This window comes from Astyanax mexicanus, chromosome 1 (assembly GCF_023375975.1).
Source record: "Astyanax mexicanus isolate ESR-SI-001 chromosome 1, AstMex3_surface, whole genome shotgun sequence".
NCBI classification, from domain to species: Eukaryota; Metazoa; Chordata; class Actinopteri; order Characiformes; family Acestrorhamphidae; genus Astyanax; species Astyanax mexicanus.
This window is the reverse complement of record NC_064408.1, coordinates 85,683,176-85,710,669: the sequence shown is the minus strand read 5'-3', so window position 1 is coordinate 85,710,669 and position 27,494 is coordinate 85,683,176. Positions and strand designations below refer to the sequence as shown.

General features: G+C 37.5%; 1 protein-coding gene across 7 annotated transcripts in view; it reads right to left on the bottom strand.

The window, feature by feature from the left end:
• The window catches only part of gphnb (gephyrin b), a 139,410-nt gene that overhangs the window by 39,012 nt on the left and 72,904 nt on the right, over positions 1-27,494 (bottom strand). For all 7 annotated transcript variants that reach the window (XM_007255478.4, XM_007255480.4, XM_007255482.4 and 4 more), the window contains exons 3-8: positions 23,558-23,615; positions 22,532-22,624; positions 19,073-19,167; positions 18,625-18,691; positions 11,053-11,325; positions 9,094-9,228 (exon numbers count right to left, since the gene is read on the bottom strand). In XM_007255478.4, coding sequence (XP_007255540.1) covers positions 9,094-9,228; positions 11,053-11,325; positions 18,625-18,691; positions 19,073-19,167; positions 22,532-22,624; positions 23,558-23,615 — 721 coding nt within the window. The remainder of the gene's footprint in view (positions 1-9,093; positions 9,229-11,052; positions 11,326-18,624; positions 18,692-19,072; positions 19,168-22,531; positions 22,625-23,557; positions 23,616-27,494) is intronic.

Sequence of the window (27,494 nt, the reverse complement as noted above, 5' to 3'; positions counted from 1 at the left end):
CTTTGCAGAGACTCTTAAATTGTACATAATGAAAATATTATAGAATTCATACTGTTGCTTCTGTTACCTTGAATTAATACTTTACCTGTTTTTTATAAACAGTGCAAAGTTGAGGTCTGGATGAGAGGTGTAATATCAACAGATTATAATACTGCAATATTTTGCAATACTGTATCAATTCTCAAAAACATCTGTATAATTCCAGATTTGACTGTTCTTACTGCAAAAAAGGAAACTTTCCTTTCACTCAGATATTTTGCATATGATGGTGTGTTTTTATGCTATAACAGAGTTTACAAAAATATCTAAACAAAATCACAATGTATCAACTTGCAAAAGTATCACAATATATTGTAGTACATTTAATCATAAACCCTGTATTGTGACAATTATTGTACCGCTGATTCCTGCCCATACACCATGTGTTCCAGTTTGGCCTGCAGTGCTGTAATTTTGGGAATGAATTGATAACTGGTTAGCTTAACAGTCACACTTATATTTTTAAACACTAAATTTCCAGTAATAAAGCTGTTTATATGTTGAGTATCTGTTGATTAGAATTCAGAAAACCCCTATTAGAAATATCAATGCACTATTAACAGGGGATCCTGAAACTAACACATACTCCAGCTTTAACATCAGCATGTTAAAGAGATACACTGGTTGGGCCCAAATCCAGAATCAGAAAACAGACTGTAGCTAGCGTAAGAAAGCAGCTCAGCTACCCGAGAACGAAGAACAGAGTCATTAAACAGAGGAGGCGAACGACAGGAGAAGATATACACATCCACAGAGAGAGAGAGAGAGAGAGGCTATAAAGCGCCTTTACATAACTCTCCATCCCCCCTCTGCAGAAACCAAGTGGCAACATGGCACGTGTGTGTGTGTGTGTGTGTGGTACTTTCTTCTTCACGCTGCCTCATTTTTACAGTCCCTAAGGCTTCCTGTCTCATCTTTGTTAACCAAATTACACACACACACTCACACACATTCCTCTACAGCAGTGCATCATTGGAAACCAAAATAAAGAATATAAACACACACACACACACATACACACACACATGCAAACATCTATATAAACCATGCTTAGAGCATTTGTATACCACATACACACAAACATACATTCTCTCACATACATACATACAAACATATATTCACACATTGAGATAAAAATAAAGCTCAACTACAAAAATAATTATGTAGTACAGAGTCACACGCACACACATCTAAACACACAAACACACGCAAAGAAACAGGAAAATACATCCAATGCAGGGAAAAAGAGTGGACTTACCATCCTCTACACACACTGTGATCAGAATGAGCTCCCACACACAGACACACAGAAACACACTGACACACACACACTCACTCTAAGAGAGAAAGGCAGGAGAGAGAGTGCAGAGGGAGGGAAAGAAAGCAAGAAAGAGAGTGGGAGAGAGAGAGAGAGAGAGTAACAGAAAGAAAAACAGAGCAGTAAGAGAGGCAGAGAGAAAGAGAAAGGTGGGAGAGAGGTTGATGGGAGAGAATGGTCGAGGTGGAGAAAGAGAAAGATAGAGTAGGAGAATGAAGGAGAGAGATACAGTGAGGGGGAAGCGAATAACTGCAGTAAGAAAGAGTAAAAGAATGATTGGGAGAAATAAAAAGCAGTCAGAAGAGGAAGAGCAGAGGATGAGAATGAGCTGAAGCAGGAAATAAAATACACACAAACACACACACACACACACACACACACGCACGCACACACACACACACCATACACACACACAACCATGCGGCTTACTCGAATGCATGGCTGACTGTGAGAGTTGAGAGCACTCATGTGAAAGAGTGTGTGTCTGCATGCCTGCTGGCACATCGCACACACACTCACTTTTGCACACACAAAAAAAAACACACACACACACACACACACATTCCACATTGTCTCTTGAGCACCACTGAAACAGAATAGTTTAAGTAAGGCTGAATTTGCAGTTAGTAAAGTAAGAGCAAAGAAAAACAAAAGAAGCCACAAAAATGCACAAAAATGTAGGAATGTAGAGATTAGTGAATGGATAGATGGATGGGTGGATGGATGGGTGGATGGATAGCTGGATATATGGATGGAGGGATGGATGGAAAACCTGTGCATAAAATCAGTGTGAGAACAAATGGACAGAGATGAACTGTTTAGTTTAAAGTTAAACTTCTGATTAAATAATTTTATTTTACATCAAATTCAATTTGGTCAAATTAACTTTTAATTCAAATGAGTTTCCAAATTTAACTCAGTTGAGTTTAGCCTTAATTCAATACAGTTTAGCTCTAATTCAATTCAGTTTATCTCTGATTCAGTTCAGTTTAGCTCGGTTTTAATTTAGTTTAGCTCTGATTTGGTTCAGTTTAGCGCGGATTCAGTTAAGTTTAGCTCTATTTCAATTCAGTTTAGCTCTGATTTGGTTCAGTTTGGTTTAATTCAGACCAACTTTATTTAAATTAAATTTAGTCTCATATTGTATCCCATCTGAATGACTAAGTTCAGTTTATTCAGTTATTTCATATAGCTCCACTTTAGGTCCAACTAAACTAAAATTAATTTAAACATCAAATCAAGTCATGTGCGTTAGAACTGAAACACAGTTTATGTGAAATCAGTAGAGTGTAATGTGTGAGTTATCTGTGCTGTGTTTTTGTCCAAGCTGCTCCTCCCCCCTGTCTCTATGTGTAAATCACTACTGTTCTTCCACACTGCAGACAAGCATTCACTTCCACAAGCAGCTCAGACTGAGCTTCCTCAAGAACACAATACACACTCACATATTGCCATGTACTTCAAGGATAAGGAAATGGATAAACAGAAAGAAAGACAGACATATTCTTTTAATGTACACACACACACGCGCGTGCGCGCACACACACACACACACACACACACACACACTTATAAAATTACAAACCTATCGACACATTTAAATGAATTTATATAACTGAAAAAAACTCTTTACATCTTCAAAACCATAGCACTACAGGAGAACCACAAGTCTTCTTAAGCATCAATAGAATTTAAAATAAGTATAATAATTATTATATAATTGTTATAATTATATTATGAGACTCATATGCAGCTACTTTCCCTCTCAACTTAAGGCCCCTGAATATTTCCTGTGAAATGAAGTCGTAAGCACTGCATGAAGCGGAATGCACCTTCACGAATTTATAAGCTGGCATAATTCCTGCAGCTTCAATCATCTGTGTTCTTGACCAATTACAGGCGTTAACCATAAACAGCCTATATTTTTTTTAATGATAGGTTTGTTCTATCATAAAAAAGCATTCAATAAAAGTTATACATTTTTTGTATTTGATCAGGTGAAAGTAGCTGATCCTCTAACAACCAGCAAGAATTCTAACCCCAACAGATTGTTTATATGTCAAAAAATGTAAAAAAAAAAAAACATCAGGAACAAGACTGTAAACCTGCACAAGGCTGGAATAAGCTATAAGACCTTTAGCAGGAAGCTTGGTAAGAAGGAGACCACTGCTGGCATAATAAATTAAAAATGGAAGAAATACAGGTTAACACCAGATTCTGCTTTGGAGTTGTTTTCGCCACCCCGAGAGGCTCATGCACGAGGCTATAAAATCATGAATAAGAACCACCTGGCTTCAGCTAGAACATTAAAGATAGGTCATGGATGAGTCTTCCAGCATGACAATGACTCAAAACATTGAGCCAAGGCAACAAAGAAGTGGCTTAAGATGAAGCGCATTAAGATCTTGGAGTGGTCTAGGCAGTCTCCAGACTTAAATTCCTTAATTCCTTATAAGTGACCAACAACAAAAACATCTGAGCTCTGTGCTGGCCAACAAGGGTTCCTCCACCAAGTACTAAGTGTCGTTTGCTTGAGGATCAATTACTTATTTCACCTGATCAAACATAAATCAATGTATATCTTTTATTTAATGATGTTTTACTGGAATTGTATTGATATTCTGTCTTTCTCTTTTAAAATAATGATCGTAAACATTATATACCGTCTGAGTGTTCATAAGTTAATAGTAGTTAATAGTTAGTTTTGTAAACTTACAAAATTATTATTTTAAGTACCTAAATCTAGTCTAAATCCTGAACCTAATCTTAGATTAATCATAACCATATCATCATGAACCAAGAAGAAATGTTTCAGAGAAAAATCAAGAGAGAGGAAAAAGAGAGATGAACAGACGTGATATGTGGAGGTTATTTGAGTCCTAAATACAAATCTCAGAGGAGAGAGCAGCTTGGCAGAGAGAGCCAAAGGACATTCTGGCTGTCCAGACACACGCGCACACACACACACACACTCATTTAGAGACAAAAGAGTGACACAGTTGGCAGCAGCAGTTAGAGAGTGTATGGTAGAGGAGTGTGTGTGTTTGTGATTAGAGAAGAACTCTTTGCTCTAAGGGAAGTGGATGCTGCTTCAAACAGAGACATGCAAACCTCACAATTTAGAAGAGGATAAGATTCCTGAGGTTTGTCACACACAACTTATGCAATCATTTGTACAATATGTCTGATGGTGCAGAATGTAGGATGTACTGGTATTTGAATTTTCATTATTCAGACATCACCATGAATTTATTGCAGTGAACACATGAATTTAACAGCAGCTGTAGTGATCTTGCCACAAATTGCTGCTGTCACAACATCACAACAAAACTTAATTTTACCTAATGTTAATCTGGCAGTTATTCTTTATAATGCTTTTAAATTCCATAATGAATCGACCAATAAAAATCCATAATAAATGTGAAAGAATATATATTTTCAATCCAATGCAAAATGAGGAAGTTTTTTTTCCCTTTTTTCCCCTGTCATACATTTTAAGAAAAATGTATTTTTCTTTGACAGCAACAAATTTTATTTATTTGGATTATAACTTAGTTAATATAAGTTTTTCCAAGGGACTAACCATTGTATTGGCCAATGCTGATGACTTTTCCTGACTCCCTAATGAACACAGCTTTATTAAAGATGCACACAGGGTAAGCAGAGTAGTATACCCTAAATATGTGATATGTTTTGAAAGAAATTAACATATGTTGTAGGTTTGCTTAACAGTAAAACCTTACGATTATCTAAACTGTACACCTAAATTCCACCTTGAGAATAGAGAAAAAAACATATTTGTCATGATGTCAGCACTCAAACTTTTAAGATTTTTAAACAACCTTTAGACCAAAAAAGCTTCAGTTTGTGCTTTTGACAACAGAAAACTCTAAAATCATGCTGATGTTTCGCATCTGGTTTTGTTGTGTTTATCATGTCTGTTTACACATGAATTGCTGAGATGTTATTCTGATCACTGACACATTAAAACTGCAGGCAAAATGTTAAACACACATTCAGTTTGCAGTTTTTGACAGTGTTATATAGCTCCTTTAGTCTTACATTTAAGATATTATACAGTACTGATAACACACAAGAAATACTGTTCTAGTACTCTTCTTAAAATATTATATATTAGCCTAGAATACACTAAGATATCTATGAACTCAACCTGCCTTGTGTCTACAGTCCTGGCTGGTGGAGGTGGTAGAATAGTGTAGGGAATAGTATCTTGACACACTTTTGTAATCAATCGTCATTTGATCATAGTCAATTAGAGTGTTACTGTTGACCATGTGCATCCCTTCATGGCCACAAATTTACATTGCATAATGATAATGCACCTTTCTGTTTAAAGATGTGCTGATAAATATTGAATTATGACTTGCCAAAAGTCATGGGATAGCAGTATGCAAATTGTCCATGCAGTGTTCTCCCAGAGAACAGCTGAACACTGGCAATCATGCTCATGGTAAGACAGACTTTGCTAATGTGTGTGCGCCACGTGTGTACCGGGTATACATCATACGAAGGCATTGCCACCACAATAGATAGTGCAGTGTGTGGTAATGATCAGGACCAGCAGCATCTGGAATAAATCATATCCACATTAAATTTTGAACATCCCACATACATATCCCTTGAGCTTCCATGGACCATGACAAAACTCATGGGACACAATCTATCTATTTGTAATCCAGTCAAGAGTTTTATAAACACATAATGAACTGTGTTGTATGGGAAGAGACAGGATAAACCTATTGAAAACTTCCAGTAGACATCACTATACGACTAATTTTTACTGCCAGGACATTAATAAAATATTTGCTGATTTATTGTTCAAATGAATTCAAGATTAATTCAGTGAAAATCAACCATTAGAACCATTAGCTCTATTCATAAAATATCTGCACTGCTCCTGAATTGCTCATGTCTGTATCTGTTTGAGGATGACACTTGGCATGTCTGCCAAGATAATAGCGTTATCAACTTATCATGCATTAAATAGATATAAACTTAGAATTTGCTGACCTTGCTCCAGGTCCATGATGTTTAATTTCGTGTTTGTTTAGACTAAAATGAACTTTACCAATATTTTAGTCAGGCATATCTATAATGAGGCAGAGTGGACTCCACTAGGTAAAAAATTGTATCTCTCTAAACAGTAAAAATTAAAATACTAATTCTGTTCAAACTACCTTGTACTTTTTGGGAGCGAGGAAAAACATACAATTTTCTAGTATGTTAAGCACTGCAAGCTGGCAAAGAGAAAACTTTTAAAACATTATTTAATATATCAGTGTAGTTTCAAAGATTTTTAAATTAAAATCTCTGCTGAGTAAAGGTTTTAGGAAAAGTGACTGCATCAACTCAACCAAGCTCGGACACAGAAGCTTTAATGGAGGAAAAACTACTACTGCAGCTCACAGCTTAAACAGTAAAACACATTCTGCTGTTAAACACTGAGAGAGAGGTTATAAGATTTATTCTTTTATTTATTCATTTAATAATTTCAGTATAAATAAAAAGGAAGTTGGGAGAGAAGTTGCACCAAACTTAGTTTCCAGACTAATTGCATGCATTTACTCATTAACAGTGACAGCACTAGTATAAATGCATTATTACCCTATTATATTTTCATTATATCAATAGCATAAAATTGTCTTAAAATGATAATAAAACTGTTTATTGCAATAATATCTGGGACAAAATATAATCCAAACAAAGTAGTTATCCTGCCAGGCCTAACTCTAGGCCTCCTCCATCACAATTTTAAACTCTCCTGAAGCTCATGCATGTTGCTTTAGCATGATGTTGATATAACTGCCTCTATAACTGCACGTCTCTACACAGCTCCTGGTTAACAGTTCCACACCTGCCTGTGTGGCTAATCCGATCTCACACCTGTCCAAGCACTGCCGGCTTACGGCCACACCGCCATCTCCATGGCAACTCCTGATTCCATGGCAACCGTCTACCATTCGCACAACGTGCTGGGAAATGCAATAGCGACACGAGGTGACAAGTGAACACTTCTGTTCCAGCGGAGCGTTGGAGGCCAGACTGCAGCTCAGAGCAGAGGGTGTTCAGTGGGAGCAGGCGGGATGAGTGTGTGATTACTGCTGGCAGTCAAATTAGCAGTGAGTTATAGTTAATCTACAGGCTCTGACTGGAATAAGGGCTGTATGATGGATCATGTGTTACTTGTTATCACAGTATGGGCCTCTGCTGCTCACAGGGTCACACTAGAACTAGAAGATATACATTCATATGAACAACATATACCTTTTTTTGTGTGTTAAGCAAACATACTGACTGAGATAAGAAAAATGCAAGACAGGATCTGTCTAGTACTGTGTATACATTTATGATATGTCCAATATGTTAAATTTGCTTTTAAAATGAGTCAGCAAAAATGCATTAATAGCCATTTTCAATTTCTTCAATGTCTTTTTAGCATAGTAAATTTTTGGACCAATTCTTCATATAGGATAGCAATAGCAATACTCACATTGTGTGGAAACAAAAAGAAAAAACTCTTTAATTACTGAACATAAAATTGACCAATAACAGCTAAGCCTGTTTTTTTTAGCTAGCCAGTACTGTACTTTAGGAGCTGAACTATAGGCTTAATTTTTCTAAACATCTACCAGCATAATTAGCAATTAGAACTATATCAATATTCTGATTTCAAGTTGATTTTGAATGATTTTGTAAATAATACATTACTCTGAAAGTCTTAGAAAATTCACTGTAAATTCAGGGTTGGCAGGTTTCAGTTGTCAGGTGGTCAGGTGGTAGAAATAGAAAAGGCCACAATTCTGTGCCAGGACTCACTCAAAATGAGGGTGTTGTTGGAACATATTACACAACACCAATCAGTTAATCAGATCTAGGAAACATTAAAATAACCATACTTCCACTAAATTAACCATACTTTAGCTAGGGTAACTATATTTCAGCTAGGTTGTGGAGACGAAAAGCACATACGAGACACAACGAAAAAATAGCACTGTTTGAGTAAAAGTATTCTCAAAAGTTTTGCAATGTGTGACAGAATAATTGGGCCTACTTTACATGTAACAATCCCTCCTAGGCAATAAATGCAGGCACTTCATTAATTTAGAAATATTTAAAGCATCTTACAACATTTCTGCACTTAACTGTAGTATTATTCAGCTCATCTCATTCTGAATGGTATTTACATGTATATATCATCCTGAAGTTGCCAAGTTACCTGCCCATATAGACTTTTAAAAATGAAGATGCTACAAAAGTTCCTTTGAATAATACAACAGAATAATCATATTTGGTGGAAAAGAAGAACCTTTATATTGGTAACCTTTAAAAGTGTCTGCAATCTTAAACATTCAAAAGTTATTTATCTAGTACACCGCTCAAAGAAATCTTCTAAAGCTCCTTTATGTTTAGGAGAATACCTACCTCAATTAATGTACTGTATCTATATAGACAGGAATGGTTATTGTATTACTGACAGAATGTGTTCTGTAGCTGTCCAATAAGAGACATTACAAAAGTGTAGATAGCCCACCAGCTACTCCACTCTATACACTCAAACACTCACTCACAAGCTTCGTATGGAGTAGGGTGTGTGTGAGGAGGGCGTGTGAGCGAAGGGCTGTGGCAGCAGAGTGTTTCTTGCGGAGGGAAGCCAAGGAAGAGCAGACAATAAGCAGACAGTGTGGGGACAGAAAGAGAAAGTGCTCTGTTCTTACTTTGGGCGTAGGGCAGGAGGCGGTGGAGAGGCGTGAGGTGGCCTGGGCCCGTGGCGACTCTGAGGGCGTGGTGCTGAGCGACGCCGTGTCCCGGGGCAAAACCTGCACTCCCCGAGAGATGATGGAGTCTGGAATCTAAAACACACACACAATTACATCAAAAATGTATTCTTAAATAACAGAAATTATATTGCTCCCAACAAGTCCTGCCCTAATTGTAAATCATTTCTCTGTATTAAAATGGTCATGGTACTCAGTTTTTTTTATAATTTTATTGATTTTTTTGTCCCCCCCCCATTTTCTCCCCAGTGTACATGCCCAATTACCCAACCCACTCACTAGGACTCCCCCTTTTCACCAGGAGAGTGAAGACTAGCACATGCCTCCTTCGATACATGTGAGGTCAGCCACCGCCTCTTTTCTAACTACTGCTGATGCAGCATTGCTGAGTAGCATCACAGTGCACTCAGAGGAAAGCACAGCAACTCGGTTCTGATACATCAGCTCACAGACGCCTTGTGCTGAGCGACATCACCCTTTTGGAGTGATGTGGGGAGAGAGCGCCATCTACCCACTCAGAGAAAGCAAGGCCAATTGTGCTCTCACGGCTCCGGTGGCCAATGGCAAGGTCTATGAACAAAATTCGAACTGGCTGGTACTCAGTTTAGTGTAAAACCGTTTAGTTATTTCACCCGCTGAATAAAGGTACACTGCCTGATGGCTGAAACACTGTCATATTCAATTTGAGACAGTTTCAACATAAAATGCACTTTTAATAATCATTTGAAGCACAGTGTAGGACAATGTAAGGAAAACTGCCCTTAAAGAAAATGTATTTTTTCAGATTTGGATTTGCCACTATTTTACCATCATCAGAACAACAGTGGTGTTTTTGAATATTAAATTATACAGCTATACTTGTGCTGTACTAAAGTTAAGCAGAAATTGCAAAAACCTTTCTGACGTATATAAAATGCAGCAAAAAAAAAACACCGTGTGAGAATGTTCTCATAACTGACACAGTCACCCTTTGCAGCATTAAATATTTTAGAATCAGGTTTTATGGCACACAGGTGGACTAAATGGAGATTGGCTGAACCTACCTGTCAGTCTCTGAAGGGGCATGACACTGAAATGATGGGGTGAATGGAGACGGCCCGGCCTCAGTAGTGATGTGGGAGGTGGATGACAGGTGCACACACACAGACACACACACACACATGCACACTCACACACCCTTCAAGGTGTGTGTATAAAAACATACATGCAACAACAGGAATATGAAGATGAATGGATTTTATAATAGGATACCTAGAAATGAGGTCTTAACAAATGAAACAAAAAACAGACTGCTTCATTTCTCAACACACCTCCATTACATTAAATAAATCTGTCATTATTTTAGGGAACAATCACAAAGAATATGGGAGTACATTATACGTATCATTATACATTTTGTTCATCTACCTTACGTACGTATTTGTATGGGTTTTTGTACCAAGAACAGTCAACATTAATATTTTCTTCTTGGCATCCATATTTTTTATTACTTACAATTAATCAGGCGGACTTTGTTACAATGCCTTTGAGACTGAAATATTTTGCCTCATTACTAAGTTCCAATTGTGGGGAATTAAACCATGTTCAATCACAATCCCAACATCTTGCACACCAATATATCTCTGTCCATCTCCCACACTGCTTTAACGGGAATAGGCACTGCTTAACTTCTGTGGGTGGAATGTGTGGTCATTACTACTATGGTTGTTTATGGGTTATGTATTTATATTATATATTATAATATCCACAAATACTTTATCTTTAGACATAGTACATAATATTTGGCTTAAAAATGCAATCATCCACTTTTTCTAAAAATGTCATTTACTGGAGGTTCATATCCAATGAACAGACAATTTCACAACAGCTGCCCACCAATGATTCCCACTTTAGTGTTACCTTGGCAGCAATGGATGCGGCGGTGATGTGTGAGGATGAGCTGTCCTCAGCTGACGCGACACCGCTGTCCTTCTTCTCCTCCTCTTCCTCCTCACACTGCACTCCTTTGTCCTCTGTTTGGCGATGAGGGCTGGAGGCTGGTGGTGGAGAGAGTGGTGGTGGTGGGGAGGGCAAATCCTCCAGCTCGTTTACCACTTCCTTCACTTTCACCACGGCCTCACGCAGCAGGTCAATGGCATGGGGCAGAGCAGGCAGGATGAACTGGAAACACTCCTGCAAGAGATAATAATAACGATAATAAATGAGGGGGTTAAAGTGTATTCACACACATACTGTCCACTTCACCAAAGTTAGATAGTGCAGTGTTTGGAGCCCAGAGTAACAACATAGAGAACAGGGAAACAACATTTTCCTATTCCAAGTCCGAGCAAGTCGTGGAGCATCAACATGACTTTGAAACTGTTAGATTAAGGTAAGAATGCTACACAATCTTGCATTAACCAGTAGAGATAGTGTTCAGTTGAATCAAACACCTTAAAAACAGCCTAACTTTGCACTTCCAAGTCTCAGTTGGTTGCAGTGGTACCCTGTCGCACTGAAAAAAGAAAAATGTACACACTACAAAAAAATCAATTCGCAAATCCAATACAAAATATATGCAAATTGAGATGTATATGCTTATATTAAGCAAAAATATGTTAATAGGATATACAATTTTTTATAATTTTTATAAATTAGAAATTTGAAATCTCAAGGTTTCAAAATGACAAACATAAGATTTAAATCTAACACAAACAACCGATTTTTGCTTATTTTGAGTTCAAATAAGGTGAAAATTCTAATTTAGAGTAATTAACAACATTAATTATAAAATAGGCTAAATAATCTTACACTTACACAATGTTTAGTAAGACCAAAGTGCTTATCCAAGAATAAATAAGATTGACTTTAATTTAGTTTTAGTTTTTTTTTTTTGCAGTGCAAGCAATTATCTAGAAAGTTGCTGTACTAAGTTTTACAGTATGCACACTGTGCATTAAATAACAGTACATGTAAAATTCTATATTTTGCATTACAGTGACAATCACAGTACTGTACAGTACTTAGTATTACAGTAACAGCTAAATAATAGACTACTTTAAAAAACATTACTGCAGTTAGTTTTACACTGTAAACTATAAACAGCAAAATTATTATATAACACTTCTGCTTGTGTCACAGATTCTATTTATTGTACAGTTTACAACATTTAAAAACATTCATTGAGATATCAAGAGAAAAATAAGTGACAAGCTTCACTAAATAGAGCTAGCTGGCTACATGTGTTAATGCACTAGCATAAGCTATACAGCTAGTCAGTGCTTGTCACTTGTTTAGCGATATACCTATACACACAAACGCTTCACCAGTATGTTACTCCTGATGACATTATCAACTAAATGGCAGCAGATTACAAATTTTAAGCTTCATGTGCAAATAGTTTTTGGTGATTATATGATTCATATCTAAGGAAGTTGCTCCTTTTCAAAATTTCTCTCTGAGTGCAGTGTAGCTAATGCAGAGCAGCAAGCTAATGTAGCTAGCAGAGCTTTACAATGGTGTCAGGGCTCCCATAAACACCAGTTCATTTTAGAGGATTAATACACTCTATTTGAAAAAAAATAAAGAAAATAAAGCTCTTTTTTACATTTGGTATCCGTTACTACATCTTCACAGGCACAGGCAAACTGTTTACTGCATATTTAATGGATACAAGCTGAAAAAGGCTATGTCAGCACTAGCAAGCTGAGGTAACTGAACATTAGAATAGGTCTAGCTAGTTTAGCTAAAGACTGGCTGCATTTAACCCTGTGCTCACACTGCCAAGGCGCCATGTTGCCTGTGTCTCCCCACGTTTGTCACTTAAGGCTGTGCACGCTGCCACAAGTGGCTGTTTATCGGCGTGGCAACCTACCTATCGACTTTCCACTACTTTCTTCCAAGCTTAATTTTTCCCCAAACTGCCCCTGTAAGCCTCTCTGTTTCATTCAGAACCACACTGCTGAGATATGAATGAAGTATTTTAAAAATCAAAAGGTCACAGAATAGAAGCAGCAGAGTATGGATTACCATGTTTGTGGTTGATTCAAAGAATTTGTTGAAAACTTTTTTTTTCCTGCTTCATAATTATTTTGCATAAAGCTGAGAAAAACTGCGTTTGTCGCTTTTTCGCTAGTTGAGAAAGTTCTGCAAACAGCTCTAAAATGATCAAGCAACTATTCAATGTGTGATATTAGATAACAGGAGCACACTACAGGCTATTAAAAAACAAAATCAATTAATGATAAAATCCCTTTGCCCGTCAGACATTCTAAAAGTAGCATGCAAACCACTGCTGAGGATTGTATTCCCCATGGGTATCGCAGGTTCTTGTAGTTTGGCTGCGGCAAACACAGTTCTGGCACTCAAATGGCCAAATCTCCTGTTCTTTGAGGAATTGAAGGGTGTGAGTAATTATTCATCTTGGTGTCTATTTTAAGCATCGGTTAATGTATATTTCATCAAGGGCGCTGTAACTAGGCCTCAAACTGAATTCAATTTGAAGATAATACTTCACACTGTACTTTTGCTCATTAAAATATAGATACTTCGACAGGTACCGAGATACACAGATGAAGTCTGTTCACACATGAGCTGTGCATGTGAATCATCAGCAAATCAGTGCCTGTTTTTACCATACAGCTCAGTATATAGAACAGATAACGATCATTTGCAAGAAATTAAAGCCTACAGGCATATTCTGTCCTATACTGTACATGAGACGGAGGGAGAGAGGGAGTGAGAGGGAGAGAAAGATGAAAGAGGTGGGATGGATGGTTATCAGCTCATGTTCAACACAGCGATACATGGTGCCCTGGGGTGGACAGAGAAAAAATATCCCACACTCCACATGCTGGAGTGTTTGGATTCACACACTTACAGCCCACAGGGAAAGAGAGGCAATGGGAGGGGGATCAAAGTATTTTCCCCAAAGAATTAAGTCTAAAAACTAAAAGCCAGTGGATCTGATGCCATCTAAAAAAAAGTAAAACAAAAAGTAATAATAAACAATTTAATATAGTTCTAGGTGTAGATTTCATCTTTGTTAAAGTCTTATCACACCTATTCAAAAGCAGAGAGCATGGCGGAGTTAACATTTTGAGCATTTGGGACAAATATCCAAATGAAATCATATACAACAAACAAACAACACCTGCAGAGCGAATTTGTCACCAATCACATCACAACCCTCAAAATGCCAAGAGCTAAACTATTTAATATGATATGAAAACCATAAACTAAAAAGCAAAAAATTTGTAGATACTTTTTTTCATTGGACATCAGCCAAATGCTATACAGTGAATTAGTTAATGAGTGAGCAATTCCTAACACGGCTTTAGCGTCTGGTCTACTGACTCTACTTCCTGGGGCTTTAGAAAACCATTATATCTCACTAACAAACACACTTACTAACACAAAAAATACTACTAACAAAGTTACACACCAGGACCAACCTAAAATACATACAATTAGAACAAATCAAATGATAACACTCCAAAAACAAAACTACATCATCCACTGGAGCTCACAAACACAAATGCAGTGCTATCTGGCCCTCAAACAACAGTACACCGGAGCAGATCACCTGAAAACTGGCCTACAGAGCTAGATCGAGTCAGATACAGGAAATCCTATCTGTGTACAGAGCCAAGATGCCAACAATGCAACAGAGACACTGTGTAATAGAGGTCTGCTTTCCATTGGGACTGAGGGTAGGGCTGACCGAAATGTCTACGTTGCAGGCAGGAGCGAGACAAATGCTGCCAATTGTTAGATGGAGAATGATAAATTCTAGAGGAATCAGGTGTATATGGGATTCAAATCATGTGTCATGTGCAGACCTCAACTACAGAGACAGACCTGTGTTTTGCATGATTTAATAACATTCACTCCCAGTTCAACAGCCATCGTAATAGCCATTTGGCTTATAATAATGCTTGCCTTTATAAAATAGGGCAAGTGAGCGACACACTCAATCACCTACAGAAGGGTGTATAGACGTTTTTTTTTTATTATTCTAAAATTTTACAAAAATTTGTGTGGTAAATTTTCTTTACATATTACTGTTAATCCTTTTTTTTATCTATTCTTTAATGCTATAAATGTTCATTCTTGTAATTTTGAAAATGTTTTGCAATTCTGTGTGCAAATACGGCCTTATTGAATTACAATGAAATTGAGATTACAAGAGAGCGTGAGAGAGAGAGAGAGATATAAAGAGAGACAGAGGATATTCTGATAGTTTTCTTCTTGTTTTTTCTTGTTTTCTCCTGTGAGTGTTTTACAATGTTTTGGAGCTTTAACTTCAGGCATCTCCTCACACACACTGCCATGTTCAGCTGGACTCACACAGGGAGGACAGGTGCAGAGAGAGGGAGACAGATAAAAGAAAAGTGATGGGGGTAAAAGAGATTCCTCTCCCGGAGTGAAAACCTCCGGCAGAATGTGTGCCGAGCTCGGAGAATTTATATCTAAGAGCACTTTTAGAGTAGCTAGGGTTACATGCGAACACATCCTGCACTGAATACAGGCTGTACCTGTCCCCATCTAGGTGCCTTCTGTGATATAGGATTAATTAATCTACACTTTACACCCTCTTTTCACTTCCGAATTCTACCCAGCCCCTCCCGCATAATCAGACGTCATTTGTGTGCCAGTTACATTGTTTGGTTTTAGTGCTGTTCTGGTGTTTGCTGTGAATTGCAGATTTTAGGGGGGGGGGGGGCAGATTTTGCAGGTGAGTAGACATTTGGCACCACAATGGCACACTTATGTCTTCTTCTCATGTTTAGTAAAACTTAAACTTTATCAATGTGTTTCTGTAAGCTACCAAATTTCTATCAATATACTGTATAAATAATCCACAAGGTTCTCTTTATTATTGTATACACTGATTGTTTCAGGGTGTGCTTTTTCTTAATAAACACTTATTGATTGTATTATAAATCAGAGAAACAGTAAATTGCATGTGATTTGTGAATTATATTCCTATTATATTCCTATATAATTTCATGTTCATAATTAAAATTGCTTACACTAACAGAATAAAACTGAAATGAAATTCTGACTGTTACACCTTAGCCTACATCTGTCTTGTGTTTTTTTCTTCTTCTTTTTTTTGCTCCTTTTTTACATTTCTGCTCCTGTCCACTGTTCTCTTGTTTTGTTTTGTTTTTCCCCATGTGCCCCTTGAGCCTGTTTTGTTTTTGGTTTTGTCTCCCCATGTGCTCATTTGTTCTCTGTCGTGCTTTTTGTTTGACCCTGTCGTGTTCTACCTTGCTTTATTGTGTGATTTCTATTACTTTGAGCCTCAGCCCTGCCTTATTGTGTAAGCTTCTGTTTTGTTTTTTTAGGATGTTTGTTTCTTTGTTTAATTTTGCTTTTTTAAATAAAACTTGTTGGTCCTTTGTTTGTTTTATAGTCTTTGATCTTTTTAGTCTCAGTGTTGTTTCTTTGTCCCATTTTTTGTTCTTAGTTTTTTTCTTTTGTGATGGCCATTAATAAAAAGACGGGCTTGCATTTGTCTCCTGCCTCTGACTCATTACAAACATTAGTAAGAGTCACACTTTAATAGAGACCAGTATTGGGTTTGTTGGCCCAAACAGTTTAGAACACAGTGACTAACTGTGAACTATAAACATTACCAAAACTTGACCAGACTGTTTATTGGGGTGATTTGGGCTGCAATGGTGCTATGTAGAAGAAAGTATCAGGACACCTGTATATTAACTGTTTCTTCTGAAATCAAGAAGGGTCTTAGAAAAGCATTTATCCTGCTTTTGTTAGAGTTACTGTCTTTAGTTAAACTAAAAGAGAAACTAAAGAAAACTACAAGAATGTGTAGTTCACTTATCTGAGAGATTCTGGCTGCATCCAGCAAAATGAGTGTTAGTGAGATCCATAACTCACCACAAAGGTACTGGATGAAGCACTGCCATTCAAAAGAAAACAACATTGCTCCCCATTTGCTTTGCAGCTCAATGCTGGGGGGCTTTATGCACCTCTAGCCCGTGCATGGCACGCAGAGGAAAGAGTGCATTCTGGGCAGTGCTGTTGCTCTGGGCTGGAGTTTTGCAAGTGTACTCACATCAACAATGCAAATAAATTAGGAGATTTTGCTGATGTTCTGTAAAACTCGTAAACTGCTCCTATTTGTTGTTAGGGACATCAGGAGGCATCATAAAATCTCTAAGATCATGCAGCATGGAAGACTCATTAAAGAGCAGCTCCTGCCAACCGGATCCTTTACATTCACACTCAATTACGTTTCATACCCTATACAGTGTAATAAAAGTCAGGCTGTCTGCTCCTCTCACTCCTAACTGCAGGTGCTGCAGAGACGCTAACACGGCAGCAGATGGGTGGAGGGAGATTAATTGATTCTTAAAGAAAAACAGACGAGCATAATGAAGAAGATTGGATCTGTAAGCAGACAGAAACAGATGGGAAAAAGACTGAGAAAGGGAGAGAGAGAGAGAGAGAGAGAGAGAAAGAGAGAAAGAGAGAGAGACATCATCTTTCAGAGAGGATGTAAGATGAACTGCCCTACCAAACGTCCATCTGGCACACCACGTCACCTTCACCCTTCACAACCTGTGTGACGGGCTCAATTTAAACTAGCACAGCTTGTAAAACCCCAATCTTTGAAAAACCTAAATCACCTAAAAAAAAAAAAAACCACTACGCCACCTTCAGGAATCATCTGTCTGTGTACACGGATGTCAAGGCATGACCCCTTTCTAGGCCTGTTACAGGTACTATTTAACAATGATATACTGGACCAAAAATACTGCGATTAACAATTATATTGTCATTATAAGACCATTTTACCCCACTAATATAGCGTAGGACTGCAATGTGGACTATAAAAATTGTCGACAGGGAATTTAATTGTCGACGTGTCGTTAATGTCTAATGGAGAAAGAGAGAGCACACGCGCGAGAGAAAAAAGGGCGAGAGAGAAAGACACATATACACACATATAGTGGGAGAGTGACAAATCCTGAACATCCTGATTGGCTTCTCCTCATGCTTAGTTGGCCAAACACAAACACAAACACATCTGACTCCACAATACTTTACTGTCTAAAATAGTCATTAGTTGCAGCCCTAATATAGTGATAATATAATTACAGGATAATGCACACTTTCAAATCACATTTGTACATATTTATGTATTTGTATAACACATTTTAAACTGATGTTGTCGTAAATCAGTTATAGAGAAATCTGGTTGCAGGACCAAAAAATCTAAACTAAATAACTATATTAATAAAAACTAAATAAGAAACACTTACCCTAAGCGCTGTTAATACTTCTGGACCACACAGATCATTTTACTACTCCAAGCAAATAGTCTAAATACTAAGGAGCACGACTGATGATATAAAAAAAATTGAATAGTTTGGATATGCCATAGCTATATATGTCCATATGAAGAATAAAAATAACAAGAACATGTCCACACACACACACACACACTACACTTCTTACCTGTGAGCCCTTCTTGCTGCCAGGCAGGTTGATGATGAGTGTTTTCCCCCGGATGCCGCACACTGGCCTGCAGGGAGAACATTTCCTATCTTAAATCAAAATCTCAGAATTCAATTTCACATGTTTATGCAGCTCCCAGTCTGATCATAAGTATGGAGAGGAGCTCAGCTGCAGCCCCAGTTCCAGCCCTCTAACTCACAAAGCTGCTAAACGTAGGTTTAAAGTAATATGTAAACAGTGTTAATATTCTAAATCATACTATTCACCCTCCAGTCCATGCTCTCCATTACTGGAAACTAAGTGGTGAGATTAATCTGTATGAATTTACATTTTCTTTGTTGTTATTAAATCCCACACATTTACGTACAGTATCTCCACCTATTCAGCCTACCACAGTTTAGCTCCACCCATTCACACAGCACACCTGTGTAGCGAGTGATATACTTACCTAGACAGCATGCCCAGAGGGGTCACATTCAGAGAGCCCATCAGCATCGCCAGAGACATTCCTGGAGCTTCACGCTCTATCACCTCTTTAGTGGCCTAAAATAAGAACAAGAAAGATATTTGTTTTATTTAGAAATGTACTCTAAAGCTTTAAACTCTAAAAAATCTGACACGGGAAATGGAATAAAATTAGGGAATCAAATGATTAAAAAATAATAAATAGAGCACGGAGCATAATTGGTGTTAGAAACTCTAGGTGGGGATGACTCTCTCTCTTTCACCATTCCTCGCTGCACTGATAGATAAAAGTTTGGACACACCTTTTAATTTAGTTACTTTACGTTTCTTTTCCCTACATTGGATATTAATACTAAAGTCATCCAGACTATGAAGGAACACATAAAGAATCATGTAGAAAAAATAAGTGTTAAACAAACCAAAATACTCTGTGAAGCATTTAGACAGCTCTTATCTGGGGTGCATTAAACTTAAACTTCAAAGTTATTGACATTTTTCTGATTGACTGACCTTCATTTCTTAACATATTTTAGTAGTTATTGCCATAATATGGATTAAAACGTTATTTAAATAGCACTATTCACTGTATACCAACACAACTTTACTCTTTACTCTTCACAACTTTACAACTGATGCTCTCAAACACATTAAGAGGCAAGATATTTAAGTAATTAACTCTTGATAAGTTTAGCACAGCTGTTAACTGAAAGCCATTCCAGGTGACTCTACCTCATAAAAAAAGATGTGCAAAGCTTTTATCTAAGCAAGAGGTGCTACTTTAAATAATCTAAAATGTAAAGCATATTCTGGTTCTGGTTTCACTTTTTCTTAACTAAATTTTCTTCATAGTTTGGATGACTTCTGTAATCTACAATTTTAAAGTTACTTGGGCTAATCCACAGCATTTAAGAGTTGATCTCTCAGCATCACTGGCCAAGTATCACTCTCAGATGCTAGAGATCATGAAAAAATTATATTAGAGTCAACTCTGCTTTACACTCAAACAACAATTGTTGTGTAATATGAGCAGTCCAGACAAAGCTCTTGAAAGTTTTTCGTGTTCTAAAAAGTCCCCAACAGGTTGTGTATATTATGTCAAACTGAAAGAGTCAGGTAGATGAAAAGTGTTTTCAGCTCTTTATTGAACTTGCTCTCAAAAAGGTTTGACCTTCAGACTGGAAGACCTGAGAGCCAGACTTACCCACCTTTGTTAACCGAGCTTTTATTTACTATTCTGTGTGGCTCGTCCACAGTGACCACAAACCAACTCAGACAGCCACCACCCCACAACATACAGACTAAAAAAACTGCAGTTCATCGTTTTACATAAGGAGCCTGCCCTCCAATGAGCCTCGGCAGCTGAATTTGATCTTATTCGGGTGGGAAAACGATGCTCAATGGTCCAATCAAAGTTGCTTTGGCCTGCATCACTACAGCGCATAGTTATGGTAATTTCTTAGGGGAGGTGCCCTTCAGGCTATGGCTACATCTAGAGTCTAGTGAATTTGGTGCAAAACGTAAATTGTCCCTCAGACTCACAACCTACCTTGGAGCATGAGATTAGCAATAGGTAAACTCACTGCTTTTTAAGAGTGCTGATACGATGCCAGTATCAGTGGTACTCAATTCCAGTCTTGGGGTTCAGCGTTCACTCTAACAGACACAAATCCTCAGCTCATTCCCGAGCCCGAGCTGAGCTGAGTCAGGTGTTCTATTCTATACATTCGTTGGATGGAGTCTCTGGGACTGGGAGTCACTGGCGTATTTGTAGCAATGAGAGCAAGAGAGAAAGAAAGAGTGTGAATGTGTGTGTGAGTGAAAACAAAAAAGAGTGAGGGTTTTTCCTCTCCCTGGTGTGTGTTCTTTGTCCTTGAGTTGAATGACACTTCAAACACACCACGAGAGGGAAAGGAACGAGGGAACAGATCAAAGGAGGAGTGCTGAGGAGGACAGTGGGCTGAGAGACAGGAGAGAGAGAGAGAGAGAGCTAGAGAGAAAGACAGGGAGAGAGAGAAACTGAGAGTGAGAGCGGTTTTTATTGTACCAAGCCACTAATGACACTCATTACTACGAGTTGGAAATTTATCCTAATTAAGAAGAACTTTTTTTTTTTTTTTGGGTAAACCAACATCACCTCATTACCATCACTACTGCTTCAATAAATCAGCTTTTTTAATGCAAAAAACCCTCAATTATACTCCTACAGTGAAACATGTTTGTTCTTGCTGTGATTTTATTGATACTTGGCTATGCTAGTGACACCAACAAACTGTACATGTTGTCTGAATTAATTTCAGAGGCTTACTTGGGCCAGAAATTGTTCAAAAATTGATCAAATAATATGCTTCATATGTGAACAAATGAAAAAACGTACTTTTGGTGCATCCATGCAATTTGTGTTGGATGCCGAAACTATCTATAAATGTATAAATCTGTATCACTTAATTTTTTATGGGTGGTTAAAATAAAAAATGTGGTTAAATTTTTACAGTGGCTGGAATTGGTTGTTATCTCTGACACCAATTAAAATTTTACTGTTTTCTGTTGTTTGTTTGTGGCTGCATTTCCCCCCCAAAAATATTTGCTTCTATTATTAGTACCTGTGTATCTGATTTGGTTTGATTCTGTCTATAGTGGCACACAAACAGCTAATTTGTATGCATGAACTTGCATTATTTGGATTGGCTGTTGCTGACGTCATGTGAAAAGGTGGTGTACACTGGTAAAAATAAAGCAGCATTCTAATCACCACCTCTTAACTAGATTTTGAACAGAACAACCACGCCACACATTTTGCATAGTGTAGACCTGTTACCTGTAAAAGCTACTAAGAAATGCGTCTAGAAAACAAGGCAGCCAATCAGCCCAATTTATGTTCGAACACACAACATAAAATTAAAAAAGAAAATGTGCCAATTGATAATCATAGTTGATAGTTGATTGTCACCTAAAATGCAATTATTATTATTGGCCCCCACAACATTTTGCAGACTATTACAAGTCAAAAAAAACACTTTTTCTGCTAATCTATTGATTTAAGAGTTCAGCTGCTAGTTATTTTAACAGTTTTGGGCGTAATAATTGTGCAGTAGCTGCCTGAAGCTTTGTGTGTGGGGGTTTTGTGCTGCTGTGGGCAGGGGTGGGTGGGAGGCACTGCCTGTAGGGAAAATAGGAGGATGAACTGAGGCGTCAATTTATTTTGACTCAAACTCAGAACACAGGTGTGTTTGAGAGTTAATTTGAGGCCTGAGCATTATTTAACCTCAAAGCAAATGTGTTCATAATCTACAAACAACACATCAGACAAACTAGCAGCAGTTTATATTTGAAGAGGTATGGACAGGTAAAGGTATGTTTAAAGAATAGCACTTATAGTAATTTTGCACATAAACTCTTTATGTGTTGCCCATTCTTAGTAAACACACCACTGCTGCTGTCCTACCTCAGGTGTGACATCACGCGGGGCAAAGCCGGTGCCACCCGTGGTCAGGATAAGGTTCAGCTCCTTTTCATCACACCAGTCCACCAGCGTCTCCTGAGGAACAGGACAAAGCCATTCCATCAGTGCAGAAATATGAAGTGCAGTTAAACATATTACTTTATCAATCAGAAGTAAAAATAAATATGCATGGTATCATCACTGTATTATGTGTAGAGACACAAAGATCCACATTGCCAATATTTAAGCATATTTCACATTTCACATTTTAAGTACTGTATATAGTCTATATACACTGTCAATTGCTTCTATATATCATCGCTGTGCAATGAAAAACAAGTATCTTCATTTTTGTCGATTTTTAGTTGACTACATAATTTAAACACACATACTGTCCCTTACACTCTGCCACAATTTCTTGATGAATGGACCAATAGAAATACTTCAAAATTAACTGAAATAAACTCTTTTTACTTTGACTTTTATTGAAAGTTTCGAAATTTTTTCTCTCTCCTGTAAAGTTGCTGTTTTGGAGATACTTGTTTTTTTTTTTTGGACAGCGATGATATACACCATAAAATCCAAAAAAACATTTGGAATGGATTTTTTTTTTTTTTGCAAAATAACCTTTATGAAATTAGCTCCTTTACCAAATAACTACATATTTGTTTATTTAAAGTGTAATAAAAGGAACAGCAATGTATAGCCTTTTATTTCCCATTAAGAGCATTTACTGTAAAAAAAAAATATTGTAAAAAGCTGTATGCAATGTATTCTACATATGTATTTACTACATATATTAGATATACTAGAACAAAAAACAAAGCTTTTTAAAAGAAAAAAATGTTTCTTCAGACATACATCTGAACAAATAAGTAATTTATGAAAAATGTCTATTTTTTGTGATACTATAGTAAAAAAAATGCTATTAATTATACATTAATACTCAAATGTTTTGACCGTTCTGCACTATATTACATTACGCATTACTGTTGTTTGTGATAGACACACACACATACACACACTCACCTTGATCTCATCGATTTCATCTGGGACGATTTTATAGGCAGAGATGGTTCCTCCTAGCCTGTAAAAAAAAACATAGCACACATGTAAGATAGTTTAGTCACATGGAAATGCTCCCATGACTAGAGAATAACTAATACATTTTGCAGTGCTCGTCAAACTTTTAGAATAATATTGAATATTTCTCTTTTGGGATGCACATCAATAAATGTTTTTCTGGCCTTTTTATCCATTTTCCAACTCTTCCTTCCCCAACACAAACATTTAAATAGCGCTTTTACAACAAAATACAAAGTTTTAGCGAGGTACTGTAGCATGTGTGTGTTTATCAGGGACACTTCTTACAATATGAGGGCTTTAAACGACATTTTCCCACAACCCCCCCTAATCAAATTATCTTGTGGTGTTGGCATACTGGAGGGGAATTTAGAACTGGTATGCGTTTTTTACATACTACCATACCACTAGAGGTGCTGTGGAGCATTGTGTAGAAGCAAACAGTGTAGAACAGCGCCGCCAAAGAAGCACACAGCTCGCCAGTTAGCATAACAAGCTAACACACTGGAGTTGATGGTAGTCAGGCGCTCTCCATTCTGCCTGAGAAGGGCACTTTATCCCACAGACGAGCACAGAAACAGTCCTGAGTACAGAATTATTTATTCAGCAAGAGATAAATCTCCCTAAAACTCGATGATACGAGGTAAGCAGTAACTATAGCCCTGTTATATAATATATTAATACTGTAGTCGGAAAGATCATTTTAATGCACCCTGAACCGAATTGTTAACTGGAGAAAGAAGGGAAATGTGGCTGATTTTAGTACTGTAATACCTCTAATGGCTTGAACTATTTATTAAAAAATATAGTTTTGTAATGGAAGCTGTGTTAAAGTTGTTGGCGAGTCTCTTTTTATGGTATTTTTATTGTTTACATTCTTTACCTGTTTTTTTCTAGTAATGAAGTCTGATTTCTCCATATATTGTGTAATTTTGTGGGACAAAGTAAACCCAGTACTAATCAAAGCCTTAATTTAAAGCCGTAGTGTTTTATATTATATGTACTCCTAACAGTACAGTAAGTCACAAACCTATATTAAAGCCTAGTCATATAAAAAATAAATAAATAAATAAAAATAAAATACTGTGATACACCGTGAAACCGGGAGAATCTTGGAAAACATTTTTGGTCATACTGCCCAGCACTATTATAAAAAAAAAATAAAAAAATAAAAAAGAATACCATAAAGAATTATTGTATTGTGCCCAGTGATTCCAGGTAGGCCTCAGACCTACTGTGACCCTGATAAAGAAGAAGCTGATACAAAGATGGATGGGTGGAAGAATACATGCACTGTACGCAGGACAAAATCTGCTACTATAATATAAAGCTGTATTTACTACATGCTAGCAGGGCCCCCTGCTGGCCTGGGGGCCCTAAGTGACTTCACATACTGCTTACATCCAGATCCTGGAGGGTGAGATTCTTAAATGCTTTTTGTGCCTTTTCTTCTCAAGCACACCTTATGCACCTTGTCCTCTTTGACAGCCAGGTTCACTCTGTGTATTATATAACAGGATAATTATTAAACAGTGCTTGGCTCCACCTCCAGGTTCTCCATCCCTGGCTTAGAGCAAGTTACAGCCTCAGTGTTCATATGTTTAACTACTTGATCTTCCATCTCCCACAGGCGAATGCCCAAGCATGTGTGGTGGTGCCCTCTAGTGGCCACATCAGTCATCTAGCCAGACAGAATGAAATGGGAGAAAGAGAGGAAAACAGAAAAGAGTGAGAGAGAGTAAAGGAAGCACGTGGGGCGTAAGGTGAAGAGAAGCACAGACAGGTCTTATGTAAGCCTTTTTTTTTGCCTGTGTGCTATTTATAGTACACTCCACGTTTCCTTTCCACGACAGCAGCTGGAAAGCCTCCCCAAGGGGGAAAACAAAATACCACAGCCCCCCAAATACACCCAAAGACCCCCAAATCTACATCACGGAGGGTGCCAAAATGTGTACATTTTGTTTTGCAGCACAGCAGCTTCGTTCTATTATTAAGAACGGAAAATGACAGGCTAATAAAAATACTACATAGAGGAAGAACACAGTGCAGTTCATATCATATCAGTGTGGATAGATAGCTTCTGAGAAATATGAGTCAACTAGTGAGAAATAATAGTCTCAAAGAAATGAGCGAGAGGTACTGAGAAAGCTTTATTGACTGGATTCCTATGATCAAATGCCACATTCTGTCGCAGTCACTGAAACATGGTTCACCTTAGTAACAACTAGGGCTGTATGATATACTAATACCTTTAAGGACCATAAAGTAATTAGGGTCTCAATTTTACGTGTCGTATAACAATATCCCAATATTCAACAGTGTTATCACACATCAGATTTTTTGTCCCTCGTAACAACAGTACCAAGAACTGTGCATGTATATTTGCCCCAGAGAGTATTTTGTAATGACAATTATTCTCTACAGGGACTTTACATCTGTGTCAGCAATTGCTGCAACTTAAAGCAGCTGAATGAATTCATTAGAAAGGGTTTTCACAAAACATCCAGACACTTAGGGGCAGTTTCCCACACAGGAAAACTACATGGCATGTTAAATGGAGATTCTCTATTGAAATGAAAGTATCATCTATGCTGAGCCATAATGTATAATAATCAGTTAATGAGGCCTATTTTTATAACTAACCTGTAAATGTTGGCAAAACGAACCTAGCCGCGGATTAGTTCAAGGCCAATACAACCTCAAAGTTGGGACACTATGGAAAATACAAATGTAAAAATGTGCAGTGTTGCTTACATGTCCTTTGATTTTTATTTGATCGCAGACAGTATAAACCCAAGATGCTTTATGTTTTATCTGGTCAACTGATTCATTAATATACATTCCTGTAGTTAAGGCCTGCAACACATGCCAAAAAAAACTAGGAATGGTAAAGCATTTACTATTTTAGAATGTTACAGTTCATTCTTAAAATGATAAATGTTAAACATTTTGGCACAGAGGATATTAAGTGTGACTTTTTCATCTTTGGGCAGTAGCTCATTGTGTTCATCAGGAAAACTGACTGGTCTGAGAACAAGCCACATGAAAAATTATATGGATATAAAATGTGCCACTTCACACAACACACGTGGTCATTTTTGTCAATTCCAAAAACACAAAGACTGAAGTGATAGATAGATAAATAGATAGATAGATAGATAGATAGATAGATAGATAGATGCACTACCTATATCAGCTGACCTTAATCACTTTAATCCACTAGTGTCATCAGATGGGCTATTGCTTCCTTGTTGTTTAAAAGATAAAAATGTGAACTATATAGGGGGCTCAGTGGTGACACTTGGCATCCCAGTGCAGGACGGTGATCTTGTTGCCAGTGCTGCTTGATGGTGATCTCGTTGTCTAGCTGATATCGCACGCTTTGAGCAAGAGCCAAGAAGAGTAGGAATAGGAGAGTGACCTGACTGCTTGTCGAAGGGCCATTCCCAGGACTCCCATTCTTTTCAACAGCCTGATGGGCGATAAGGGTACAAAGCCTCTGCATCTGATCTCCAAAGGGAGCACTACAAGGTCTGAATATTTCAGTTTCTTTCTTTCATGGGCCTTCCTAGTTGTGGTTTCCCATGTACAGGATCTAGTGGGAGACGGCCACTAGACAGATTTGCTCTTTAAACTTCTTTCTCTTTTCTTTTAGGTTGAGTGTTAGCTTTTGGAGGACCTGGTTATGCCTTCAGGTTAAACACCCTTGAGAATCCAGTGAAGATATGCTCTGTTATTTGGCAGATAGTACAGTATTAACCTTCACAATGGAATAGGTTCTTAAGAGTGAAAAGAACATAGCAGTTTGCTCTGATGATCTCCAAAGGTCCTATCAAGTGGCCTGTTAGTAGGCCTGTCAAGATTTTATTGTCTTTTTAAAAAA